The sequence below is a fragment of the Tachypleus tridentatus genome, chromosome 2 (genome assembly GCF_004210375.1).
Source record: "Tachypleus tridentatus isolate NWPU-2018 chromosome 2, ASM421037v1, whole genome shotgun sequence".
Classification (NCBI taxonomy): domain Eukaryota; kingdom Metazoa; phylum Arthropoda; class Merostomata; order Xiphosura; family Limulidae; genus Tachypleus; species Tachypleus tridentatus.
Window position 1 is genome coordinate 82,192,486 of NC_134826.1, and position 13,399 is coordinate 82,205,884.

The following is a 13,399-nucleotide window of genomic DNA, read 5'->3' on the forward strand; positions in this document are numbered from 1 at the left end:
ACCAATATTGTAATAAATTAATAATGTAGTAGGTGGGTCAAAAACAAACAGCAGGTATTTTAACAATGTAGAACATGTACCAGTTATTTCAATAAATAGCCACATAGAACATGTGCCAGTTATTTCAATAAATAGCCATATAGAACATGTACTAGTTATTTTAGTAAATAACCATTTCTTTGTATGTCACTAAATAATTATATACAACATACACAAGATATTTTAGTAATTAACCTTGTCCTACTAATGTTAATACAAAAAAATGTAACCTTTAATTGGTTAAACTGAGATTATATATTCTGTTTGTTTAAAAAATTATGTTTGTGATTTTATTTGATTCAGAAACAAGGTAAAGTGAAATATGATGGTGTACCTATGAAAGATTATTGAGGAAAATTGAAGATTTTGAATTACAAGCTGTAACAAAGAACCTTTCATTTCAACACTCAGGTACTAGTTTGTTTGTTTTTGTTTTTTGTGGGTACTGGTCAAGACTGGAAACAGACATATGAAGGGTGAAACCACTTATGAAGAGAATCAGGAACAACTTTCAAAACAGAAAGATGTTGGTTATGTGATAATTTTAATTGACGTTTTGTCAAAAATTATATGTCATTCAGCAGTGTTAAATATGTACAAGTGTTTGATTGTCAATGACCTCATTTTTAAAAGAATTCTTATTGAGATGTGTACAAGTTATTAATGTGACTGGCAACTAGTTATGTTTCTTTATGGTATCATAGTAAGAGTTATCAATAATTAGATGTTATTATATATTCAGAATTGAGGAAAAATAAGGCAGTCATCTGTTTTACAAATGCATCATTTATTCATGACTATAGTTTCACATAGCCTTTACTGGAGAATCAATGATAGTGAATAAATGATATATTTGAGAAACGTACAGTTGTCTTTGTTTTTTCTCAGTTCTTTAATTAAGTAGAGATGGTTTGAAGTATCAATTGTTATATATGTTTGTAACTACCGACTAGATACAATGTTAATTTTATTATAAATCAACTTAAAATTTTTCCCATTGTCTCTAAACTTTCCATCAGTACATCCAAAAATTCACTTATTAGCAGAACAGACTAGACAACATGTTATTGGTGCAGATAGACAGATGGCTTTGTGCCATAAAATGCCAAACTCACCCAACTTGTTATAATGGTGTGTGAGTTTTAAAACTAGGAATAAATTGCATATCTAAATATCACTAGAGATTTAAAGTCGCAAATAATTTTTCAGATCAGTTTATAGATACCATGTCTATAAAATAGTCCTTCCCTAACAAGTCATTTGAATATTCATTAGTTCATGTAATTTTTTTATATTTTCAGGGTTATAGAGATAACATTCTAGCATACTACTACTAATAATAATAATATATATGAAACTGTGAAAAATCAGTGACTGTTGTACAATAGCTCCAAATCAAATATTTTGTAGATGTAAGTGGTTACGTGAATTCTCATGGGTGATTTAAACAAGGTCTTTCGTATTCATAGTTGCATAGAATAAATTCAATAGAACAACATTTTTTTTAAGTTAAGGGTATTAACAAAAAGAAAAACAGTTCTGTGTGTAAAGGCCAAATTTGATACTTTTACAGTGTTCTAAAGTTCTATACAACTCAGCAACACCAAACTGCTTTTATATATATATATATATATAGTACCAGTAGTAGTAACTTACTGCTACTAAGTGCTTTTTCTTGTTTGTTTGTACATAGTTATTATGTATATTAAGCTCCATATTTTACAAATTTGTGAACGTTAATGAAACTGTGAAGAAGTAAACAAACTAGAGAACATACAATAGATGTATAAGAGAAATGTTTGAACAGAAACTTATGAAACAGGTGTGGTTTCATAAATTTATATTTCTTTCTTTCACTTGTGCTATTTTAGTTATACATTTTTGCTTTATTTTTTCTCTATAAATTGCATTGGAATAAAATTTAACATTTTAACTGAGTTTATTTGCTTCTAGACAAAAAAAAATGGCATGCTTCTCTCTAACAAGTGTCAAAATTTAGAAACTGATTTTGTGCCTTGGCTTAGTTCACATGTACATATAGTATCATGATCTGTCTATATAACCATATAAAACTATTATTAAACAGATTTTGATGAAACTTATCATGCAGTGTAATGTTAGTTTTTTTTGTTTAAAAACTTTGTGACATTTAAGTGAGAAATCTGGCCAAAACGTAGATAGGACTAAAATTATTAACCTTTATAAAAGTCTTAAAAAAACAGTTCCACAAAAGCTGAATTGATTAATATACAGTAGTCACAACTTATCTCTTGATAGAGAGTACATTTCACCTAGTTATAAGTTTTGTGTACTGTTTATTTTAATTAGGTTCTCTATTTTTTTTTAGTCAAAACAGAATAAACAGTTGTGTTTTTGTCTGTCAGAAAACTATTACTGATTGTAAAATAGTGATTTTTATTTTAAACTTTATACATATATTTAGATAGATGATAGCTGATTTTTAGAGTACAGTTTGCCAATAATTTGGCATGTAAATAAGACATAAGGAAAAAGGATTTAACCTGTAGCTATCAACTACAAGTTTGTAATGACAATATTGGCTGATTTAAATGTACAGTCATGTGAAAAAGTTAGGACACCCTATGAAAGCCTGTGTATTTTTGTAATATTTTTGGATATATAAATATTTAATCTCAATTTCAATAATACTGAGAGATTATAGGAATATAACTAAACAATTGAAACTGAAGAAAAGACTTTTCAAGATCTGTAAATGTCATGCTAAAAAATGCATATTCGAACTGAGGAAAAAGTTAGGACAACCTACCCCCTAATAGCTAGTGTTACCCCCTTTGGCTGAAATAACTGCAGTGAAACGCTTCTTGTAGCCATCTACCAGTCTCTGACATCGGTCTGAAAAACGTTTGCCCCACTCCTCAATGCAGAATTTTGTCAGCTGTGAAATGTTTGAGGGGTTTCTTGCATCTACAGCCCGTTTCAAGTCACCCCACAGCGTCTCAATGGGATTAAGATCTGGGCTTTGACCTTGCCATTCCAGGACTCTCCATTTCTTAGTTTTCAGCCAGTCCTTGGTGGATTTACTGGTATGTTTTGGGTCATTGTCGTGTTGCATGGTCTAGTCCTGCTTCAGCTTTAATTTTTATACAGATGGTCTCACATGATCCTCAAGCACCCTCTGATACACAGTAGAATTCATGGTGGATTCTATGATTGTGAGCTGTCCAGGTCTTGCTGCAGCAAAGCAGCTCCAAACTATGACACTTCAACCTCCATGCTTCACAGTTGGTATGAGGTTCTTTTTCTGGAATGCTGTATTTGGTTTATGCTAAACATGTCCTCTGTTCTCGTGTTCAAATAATTCAATTTTGGACTCATCTGTCCAAAGAACATTATTCCAGAAGTCCTGGTCTTTGTCTACATTCTCTCTGGCAAACTTCAATCTGGCCTTGATGTCTCTTTTAGAAAGCAAAGGTTTCCTCCTTGCACACCTCCCATGCAAGTTAAACTTGTGCAGTCCCTTTCTGATTGTAGAGGCATGCACTTTCAAATCAACAGTAGCCAGAGCCTGCTGTATGTCCCGTGACGATATGTTAGGGTGTTTGGAGACTTCTTTTAGCATCTTGCAGTCTGCTCTCGGGGTGAACTTGCTTGAACAACCAGACCTGGGCATGTTGGCAGTTGTTTTGAAAGCCCTCCACTTGTTGACTATTTTCTGGACAGTGGAATGGTTGATTTCAAAATATTTTGGGATGTTTTAAATCTCTTACCAGACTCATAAGCTGCTACAATTTTCTTTCTGAAGACCTCAGACAGCTCTTTTGCTCTCACCATAGTGCTCACTTTCACTTCAACAATCAGAAGCACACCAAACTAAATGTCTGAGGTTTAAATAGGGCAAGCCTCATTCAAAATGCTGAGTAACGATCTTCTAATCATGTGCCCCTGGTGTGATACACCTGTATGTGAGTTGAGCCATTTTAAGTGGGAATAAATGTGGGGGTGTCCTAACTTTTCCTCAGTTAGAATATGCATTTTTGTAGAATTACACTTACAGAAGATCTTGAAACATCTTATTTTCAGTTTTAATTGTTTAGTTATATTCCTATAATCTCTCAGTATTGTTGAAATTGAGATTAAATATCTATATATCCAAAAATGTTACAAAAATACACAGGCTTTCATAGGGTGTCCTATCTTTTTCACATGACTGTAACTGTACATACATGTTTTAGGTGCCCCCAATGGTCTCCAGATTAAAAGTATTATAATGCACTGCTGTGAGAATAAAAAACAAGAGGCACTGAAGTTTCAGGAGTTGTTTTTATCCAGACTGAATACATACTGTGTTGTATGTAGGATAAGTGAAGGACTGAATAATTGATTATCAATACAAAGATGTTAAGGGAGATTAGCAGGGAGGGTATATAGATTAACAGGTGAGAGTAAATGGATTATAAGCTGTACATCTGTTTGCCTGTAGTTCACACCAATATTTGATGGGTATAGAACTGGTAAAAACCAAAGACATAAATAGAATAATTAATTGTACATATGATAGATAAAAGCATTCTCCTTCTTGTATAATAGTAGTGTGTGCATGTGTATATAATGGAAACACTGCTCACTGGGCCCTTTTTGAGAAGAAAACACACTGCAGTAAGTCTTCAAACTCATAACACCAAAAATTGAGTTTCAGTACCCATGGTGGACACAGCTCAGCAAACCCATTGTGTAGCTTTTTGGTTGACTACAAACAAACAAACTGGTAAATTGGAGGAGTTTAATATGTGATTCTGTGTATGCATTCTGTTTCACTGGTTTGTGTAAAATATATTACACACACCAGAAACAGACAAACTTGAGAACTTGCTGTGGTTATTTTTGTGAAATTTTTTAAATGGAAACTAAGAGAACACAGGCATAGCCTTAAGTGTGTTATAGTCAGTTGTGTCTACTAGTAATGGTACGAAGCTAACACGGTCTGTACAGCTGTCAACATATCCCAGTCGTGCACACAAATTGTAATGGCATTATTATCAAATAATAGAAACAGAGAATGGAATGTGATGTTAAGTTTTTGTCATTCGCACTATAAATATTGGTATAAATCAAAGACAAATGTTATGTTTTATGAAGTGTTTTTAATACCTATGAAATAATGAAGTTCCAGTTATAGCTAAAAACAAACCTTGTTTAATACAGTGGCAATGTACTGTTTATTCCATTTTGGTATTTCAAAACAACTACAATTATATTTTAGCATGTAGTAATCCACTGTGCCTTCTGAAGATAACCCATCACTGATGGTTATCTAGCATATAGTTAGTTATCCACTGTGCCTTATGAGGACAACTTTAACTGGCACATGTCCCATGTTTTCAGCTTATCCACTATTTAAATAACAAACTACTGTTGGGCATTAATATAATTGTTGTTTGTTTGTTTGTTTTTTAGTAAATAAAATAGACTAACTGGTTGATTCCAGTCAAAGAGGGTAAGGGATACATGTTTGAAACAATCAATCAAACTTGCACCTTTACCCAGAGCTATCAGTTACTTATCTGCAGCAGCAACAATGGAAATGTGATAGATGAAGATACTGCTACGACATACAAACAGTTTCAAAGAACAATTGGTAATTAAAGTCTCGAGTCAGTGATTTATGATAGTGATCCACCAAAAGGTAAACAAACTGCAAATTATTTCTTAAACTATAAACCACTGGCTAACTTGTTTCAGAAATAGAGACATTAAAGAATAGTTGTTACACTAGTTAATTTTCTTTTCATCTGGTTCTTTTTTTTCTAGATTCATACAAAAAAGGGAAAAGACAAAAACCCAGAATATTTAATGTCATTATTCCTCAAACAACTAAGTAATTAATTTTGTCATAGATTAAGAAAATTATATGATGCAAAAGAAATACTGACAAAATTGTTTTATTATTATATTTGTGCAATAAAGCCAAAAGGGAACATTTAATGAATATAGAGTTAGGTAGTGTAAGTAAACCTGAAGAATAACCAGGGCCTAAAACTAAGATACAGTGTACAGTTGTGTTTTTTCATTATTGTTTAGTCCTTCTTCTGGGGAACCCAAACATTTCCACAAAATATGTTTTCAAACCAAATGGCCTAACAGAAGTAGAACATATTTATGGAACTTTAAAAAAACTTACCAAGCCTTTCACATTTTTAACCCTTGTGAATGAGACAAAGCATTAGTGACTTTACAAGACTTGTATAATGTTAGAATTACAATAAAGTCTTTGTTTTTATAAACCAGTTGAAACAGGGTTTGTTAGTCCAACTTCGAGTTGTTGTAGGGAGCTTGAAGTTATAATTAATATGTCATGAACCAGGTTTTGTAACTTATATCATTATTCTAAGTAAAGCTGATAAATTTACGTCTGTGGTGAACAGTTGATTTGTTTCTTTTGATGTGACTTAAGTAAAAAAGCATCTAATAACTGACAGTTGTTTTGGGCTTTTCCAAGTTAATAAACCTTCAGTTCGTTACCATAAATTCAGTTTATTCGTGACATCACCACTTACAGATTAAGGGTTGTATAACCACGTTTATAACTAATATTCTGTCAAATTAGTCTGTTAAAAAATGATGTAGATGTGTGTAAATAATTATTACATTCACAAGTTATAATACATACTTCATGGTTCTGGATTTCCTTGAATGTACCAGTGTTTGCAGAAAACCACATGTTACCAAAGGCAACGTATATGAATGACTAGAATAGAAGCACCTGTTTATAGCCTTCAATAATTATTTGCAGTTTCAACAAGTATAATGTTATTTTAAACCTAAATATTTAGCTGTGGTCAGTTTTGTAAACTGTGGTGTAGTTAAGTAATGAAAAACTTGGAACACAATTTATACGTTATTTTTTTACCTGTATGGAATTTCAAGTGTTTTCCATGTATAAAATATTAATACTGTTCATATTGTGAAACATTTTGCTGGATTATGGTACAGAAGAAAAAAAAAGAAAAAAGTTATATCTGATACTGATAGTTTTAAGGGCTATTTCAAGTTCTTAGTCAATCTAAGGCTACTGGGTATAATGATAATAATTTAACATCACTGTGAAATATTTGGTGTACCCGGTACCACAGGCCACTACACTTCATAGCCTTGCATATACACGTAGATGGTACAGTGTTATCTTGTTTTATGTGGAAGACTTGCAATAGAATTTAATTTTGAAATATATTTTAGTACATATTTACATAGTGTTAGAGCTCGTTTTCTATTTTTTCAACTTTCATGACTGGTCATATTTACATAGTGTTAGAGCTCGTTTTCTATTTTTTCAACTTTCATGACTGGTCATATTTACATAGTGTTAGAGCTCGTTTTCTATTTTTTCAACTTTCATGACTGGTCATATTTACATAGTGTTAGAGCTCGTTTTCTATTTTTTCAACTTTCATGACTGGTCTTTAACAGCCAATGTTTGTAAGACACTTTTTTTTTCCAGTGTTTTAATATTCTATAATAAACCATTTGTCACTTTGAAATTAAAATGTTTTTAATAGCAATCACAACAAAGCAATTCTAGTTATTAAGTGGTAATGTTTGTGCCTTTTCAAGGCGTGAATGGTAATTACATTCCGAGTGGCGCTATTTTTGTAATACTATTGTAATCTGGTTATTTTTTGTATATCAGCATGCTTTGTGTTTATGTGTATAATAAAAAGTTTTCTATACTTACCGTGAGTGAAACAAGTCCTTTTTCCTCGGTTTCGCCCGTAAAAATAATAAATAAATTAGAAAGTAAAACGTTGTAGTCACGTTTTCAAACGAACTTTTGACCTATGTTTCACAACGTCTTCCTTGAAAAAATTAAAGAATATGAATATTTAATAATTTGTTATGGCTGTAGTACAAAGGTTCTTATAACGCTAAGAAACGGTTTCTAGTGTTCGTGGAGGACACAGTACAGATAGCCCTTTGTGTAGCTTTGTACATGACAACAAACAACTGTAAAAAAAGCCCGTGCTTTGTGATCATATTTTAGTTACTTCGTTAGTCCTAATTTTGGTAGCTTTACTGTAGACAATTTTTTCTTACAAATTAAGTATGTTTGCGAATATTTTGAAATGAAGATTACAGGGTAAACTAGAATTTTCTTTCTACATATTTGAAAAACACTACACTAATAAAGAATGTAATTATGTAAGCATTAGATGAGTTGTTTAACTTGCCTGAAAGTTGAGTTAAAAACTGTAAACCCTACTCTGACACAAACACGCATTTCGTATGAATAACTTATCTGGAAAAAGTATTTATTACTCCATTAAAGTCCATAAAGTAGTGATGAAATATTACAAAGAAGCATACAAAGCGAAACTGAACGTATATATATATAACTGGGATTGATTTAGACTACTGGTACCCTTTTAGAAACTGAAGAAAGAAACGTATTTTATCTTCATTGTATTATGTTTTCTAGTGGCTCTGCAATAAGCTTTCAGGTTAATAACGCTAAAATCCGAGGTTCGATTACTGGTGATGAGTACATCATAAATAATCGATTGTATTACCATGCGCTTAAAAATAAACGTAATAGAAGGTGAAAATGACAAAAATGCACTGTGGACTCGTATTTAAAAATGGCACCGTTTAATGAACTTATCATGCGTAACATTGCCATGAGTTCTTGTATTTATGAAAAACGAACCATCTTGTATTCTACTCTTTGAAAATTATAAGTTTAGTCTATCGTATAGGATCGAACCACTGATTGTGTGTGTGTGATTGTCAGAGAAGAGCCAGGTTGACCATCAGCCAGATTTTAAGATATTTTCAATCCATATAGAAGCATACCAAAGTATTGAGATATTTCCTGCAATGTTTCGTTTTGTTGTAATCCATATTTTTGTCATCTTATTATAATTATTTGTTTCTTACGGGGACAACCTCCATCTAGCACACAAACAGCTAAGTTAAAATATCAAACATATAGCTTACAATAGAACATCATCAAACACTTTAGCTTATCTTAGCTCTACACTCTCAGTAAGTCAGGCCTAAAAATTGTTTGTTTTTGAATTTCGCACAAAGCTACTCGAGGGCTATCTGCGCTAGCCGTCCTTCATTTAGCAGTGTAAGACTACAGGGAAGGCAGCTAGTCATCACCACCCACCGCCAACTCTTGAGCTACTATTTTACCAACGAATAGTGGGGTTGACCGTCACATTATAACGCCTCATGGCTGAAAAGGCGAGCATATTTGGTGCGACGGGGACGCGAATCCGCAACTCTCAGATTACGAGTCGCATGCCTTAACCCACCTGGCCATAGGCCTAAAAATAATTATTGTGTTTTCTTATACAAAAGCCACATCCGGCTACCTACTGAGTCCATTGAGGGGACTTGTACCCCTAATTGTAGCGTTGTATCTCTCTATCAGCGGGGAAAAAAATAAGGACAGCGAACCTTAAATAAATTATTTATACGTGACCGAAATAATAAATATAATGGGCGCAATTTATTGAATGGCATCACAAATAAAAGTCCATAAAAATTAATAGTTTGGATATTAAGATTCAGACAATTAGAAAAATAGCTTGATGTGTGCAACACAATTCTTCAAAATACTTTTTTGTTTTTCAGTTAAATTTTGTTTAATATGTAAAGGCATCACAGTTTATATCAGCACAATCCGAGCATTTTCCAGTGCAAGACAACCTAGAAAAATCCGTTTTTAGAAAATGTTCAGTTTTTCTAAAACATTTTTCACTGGGGTAGGAAGAGCACGATTAGTAATTACTGCACAAACAGCCGCCCTTTGGGTAGCGTTTCTGCTACTATTTGTAATCATTGAAGCTAAATTTTGTTAAAAAGTAAAAGAAAATGATACCCTGATACAGATTTATGTTTAGTGTGAAAAGACAACTTTAAGATAGTTTGCTTAGTAGTAGAAAAGAAATTCATGAGTTAGGAAGTAAGCCTATCAAGTGTTTTAACTTTCTACTTAGGTATCTAATAAAATAGTGGCGGCGCCAAGGGGGACTTGAGCCCCCCCAAAAATGAACCAAGCATCCTCCCCAATATTGTTACCTACATATCATAAAATATGGAAAACACAATCGTCGTTGTTGCTTAACAATTAACATCAAAGAGACATTGATCTGTAGAACTCAACGTCTTCATTAAGACGGAAGTATGTGTCATGCGTCCCATAGCAACGTACTGAATGCACTGAAACTCATGCATTGTATTGCCGCTCCCTGTGTAATGCTATTCTATCTTGAGCTTTGACGAAGTTTAGACAACCAAGTTGAGTTCAAGTTACAACAGATCATCAGAGATTTTACTTGATAAACCACAGGTTTCACAGGTATTTACCCATTAATTTCATTTATCTTTTATTGAAAAGTAAAACATAACATGCATGTATAAGTGTATTGTGTATAGGTCAAAACTATGAAGCATTTAGCCAGTGTTGTGTCCTCTGTGAGATCATTTTGCATTGTGTATCAGCCATCCAAAATTGTACTGATGATTGTGGCATACACTTAAAATTGTGACTTACAATCCAATTAATGTTATACTTATGATTAGATAATAACCTTACATGTCAACTGACTAAATAATATTTCTAAACAATTCAAGAATGAATTTTGAAATTGCCATTAGGCTATTTAGAAGTGCCTAATTTAATGTAATGTAGTAGTTACTTTATTGTAGCAGGTGCTTGTCACACTTATGATAATAAGAACAATATCACAATCACAGTTTGACCTGTATGAATAATGTGAACTTATGAAGAAACCAGCCTTTCTGTGAAGGTCAACTACAATTTAGACATTTTGTTTTGGTGTTACTATGACCATTCAATATCCAGGCTGCGGGTTTGCTTTGTTCGAGCGCGCGATTTCCGCCTCGAACGCCTTAAACGTATGATCACCGAGCCGCTGACCATGGTGTACGCTCTGCGTATGGCTAACGATCGGCTCAGCCCGATCGAGATCCAGATGCCAGTCGCACGCTACCCCCCATGTTCACTCCCATTAGCTGCCCACAGTTTTACAACATGCCCTATCAAAGTTGTGTTTGTGTTCCTAATTAGCCCTGTAATTTTACATTATCACTAACCTCTAATTAAGTACTTGTGCTATATGGTTAAAGATAAACACTTTCTCTAACAGTATTTCACGGATATGTTCTGGATGCCAGGAGACACACTTTCTATGCCATCATAGACAGGATGCTCAACGAGCTGAATAGAAGATTCTCCTCTGATGCCTGCAGTGTTCTAATGGGTGCAACTGCATTGAACCCCAAACACTCCACATTTCTGGAAAAGCAAGCACTCTTAGGAATGGCAGCAAACTATGATGTGGCAGAGGATGACTTCGCAGTGGAGGTCCACCAGTTGAACCGGCTAATTGTCAGAAAGAAAGACAAGGGGCAGGAAGTATCCACACCATTGGAGCCATACAAGGATGCCTTCATGGATCTCCACAAACTTGTATGCGTCGCTGTGACCCTGCCTGTCACTTCAGCTGCCTGTAAGAGAAGTTTCTCGTGTCTGAAGCTTCTCAAGACATACTTACGCAACAGCAGTGGTAACAACCGCACCAGCAACCTTGCTGTCGTATCAGTAAACTCCAGGAGAGCAAAACAACTCGATATTGATACTGTTATAGACACATTTGCTGCCAATCACCAGAACAGGCGCATTGTTTTGAAGTAATATTAACTATAAACACAACATGATGAAAGATAGTTAGCCTCATAGTGACCTTACTTTTCCTCAGAGTGTATTAACTTTACATGGACTAATTCGTTTCTGCTATGTTAACTATGTCTTTATGTTATATTTCTTTTGATTTGTAGCTTTACTCTTAATGGTATATTAAATGTTCAATCTAAACTAATCTTGATTTTCTTTATTATTATGTATTACCTTGGGTGGAATTTAGGTGAGCTTCCTTTTTTACATATACGCATATTTTCATAAACAGATTATTTCTAATTTGTAATAATGAATTATTAATCACAGTATGCGTTTCCAATGAAAACTGCATTGAAAACGCAGTTCAAAATAGCACACCTTTCTGAAATTTACCTTGGTTAAAACTTAAGGCTGTTGAATGGAAGATTTTATTTCCTTTATTTACTTAAATTAGTTACGACGTACAGGGGTTCGTTGACTGTGCTATGATCTCAAAATTGTAGGTTTGATAATGGTTTTACGTTGTTGTTGCTTTTGAATTTTCGCTCAAAGCTACACGAGGGCTATCTGCGCTAGCCTTCCCTAATTTAGCAGTGTAAGGCTAGAGGGAAGGCAGCTAGTCATCACCACCCACCGCCAACTCTTGGGCTACTCTTTTACCAACGAATAGTGGGATTGACCGTCACATTATAACGCCCCCACGGCCGGTAGGATGAGCATGTTAAGTGTGACGGGGATTCGAACCTGCGACCCTCAAATTGTGAGGCGAACGCCCTAACCACCTGGCCATGCCGGGCCCTCTCAAAGGAAAAACTTAAGGAATATTTAATATTCAATCGGCGCTTGTGTATATACTCAAAGCTGAAGTTCAATTTTCAATAAAAAAAAAACTATTTATTGTACACGCTTATAAAATGAAACTGTTCCCAGTCTTACAACCTATTACATTTTGGTTTCGTTTCAATTTTGCGCAAAGCTACACGAGGGCTATCTGCGATAGCCATCCCTAATTTTGCAGTGTAAGACTAGAGGGAAAGCAGCTAGTCATCACCACTCATCGCCAACTCTTGGGTACTTCTTTACCAACGAATAGTAGGATTGACCGTCACATTATAACGCACCCATGGCTTAAAGGGCGAGCATGTATGTTTGGTGTGACGTGGATTGGAGCCCGCCACTCTCAGATTAGAGTCGAGCGCTATAATCACTTGGTCATGCCGAGCCATATAATGGGGTTAACTACACTTCTCTTAGCTCTAAGTTACCATAGGAATGCAGCTTATTGTCATTGTGTATTTTGATAACAATAATCAACGTACAGTGAATATAAACGAAAAAAAAGCAACATTTTAATTATATTAGTGGTACTTTACTACAACTTATGAAGATGGACGTCAGTTATGGTATACCTTTACTTGTCAGATCGCCACCCAGTGGCTCAGCAATATGTCTACGGGGTGACAAAGCTAAAATAAGGGTTTCGATACCTGTGGCGAGAAGAGCACAGACAGCCCACTGTGTAGCTTTGTGCTTTACAGTGTCTAAACTTGTCTACACGAGAGTGTAAAAAATATTGAAGGTTTCGCGATGTTTTTTCATTGGCCAAACGTCACATTTAACTTTGCTTTATACAACATTCAATTACTTTAAAAATGTTGCTGAACATACAAAGCATGT

At 34.2% G+C, this 13,399-nt stretch overlaps 1 protein-coding gene and 1 pseudogene across 2 annotated transcripts in view; both read left to right on the forward strand.

Annotated features, from left to right (window-relative positions):
* Window positions 1–7,749, forward strand: part of LOC143244364 (protein croquemort-like) — a 53,581-nt pseudogene extending 45,832 nt beyond the window's left edge. The window contains exon 13 of the transcript XR_013025041.1: window positions 343–7,749. The product of XR_013025041.1 is annotated as a protein croquemort-like (transcript). The remainder of the gene's footprint in view (window positions 1–342) is intronic.
* Window positions 7,750–7,899: 150 nt separating this feature from the next.
* On the forward strand, window positions 7,900–13,398 carry LOC143244362 (uncharacterized). The gene is made up of 2 exons (XM_076488899.1): window positions 7,900–10,381; window positions 11,193–13,398. Exon 2 carries the CDS (start codon window positions 11,252–11,254, stop codon window positions 11,738–11,740), a length of 489 nt encoding a protein of 162 aa, XP_076345014.1. The 5' UTR covers window positions 7,900–10,381; window positions 11,193–11,251; the 3' UTR covers window positions 11,741–13,398.
* Window position 13,399: the final 1 nt, after the last annotated feature.

Excerpts from the sequence above, each read along its gene's own strand:
- LOC143244362 (XM_076488899.1), top strand. The coding sequence starts at position 11,252 with ATGCTCAACGAGCTGAATAGAAGATTCTCCTCTGATGCCTGCAGTGTT.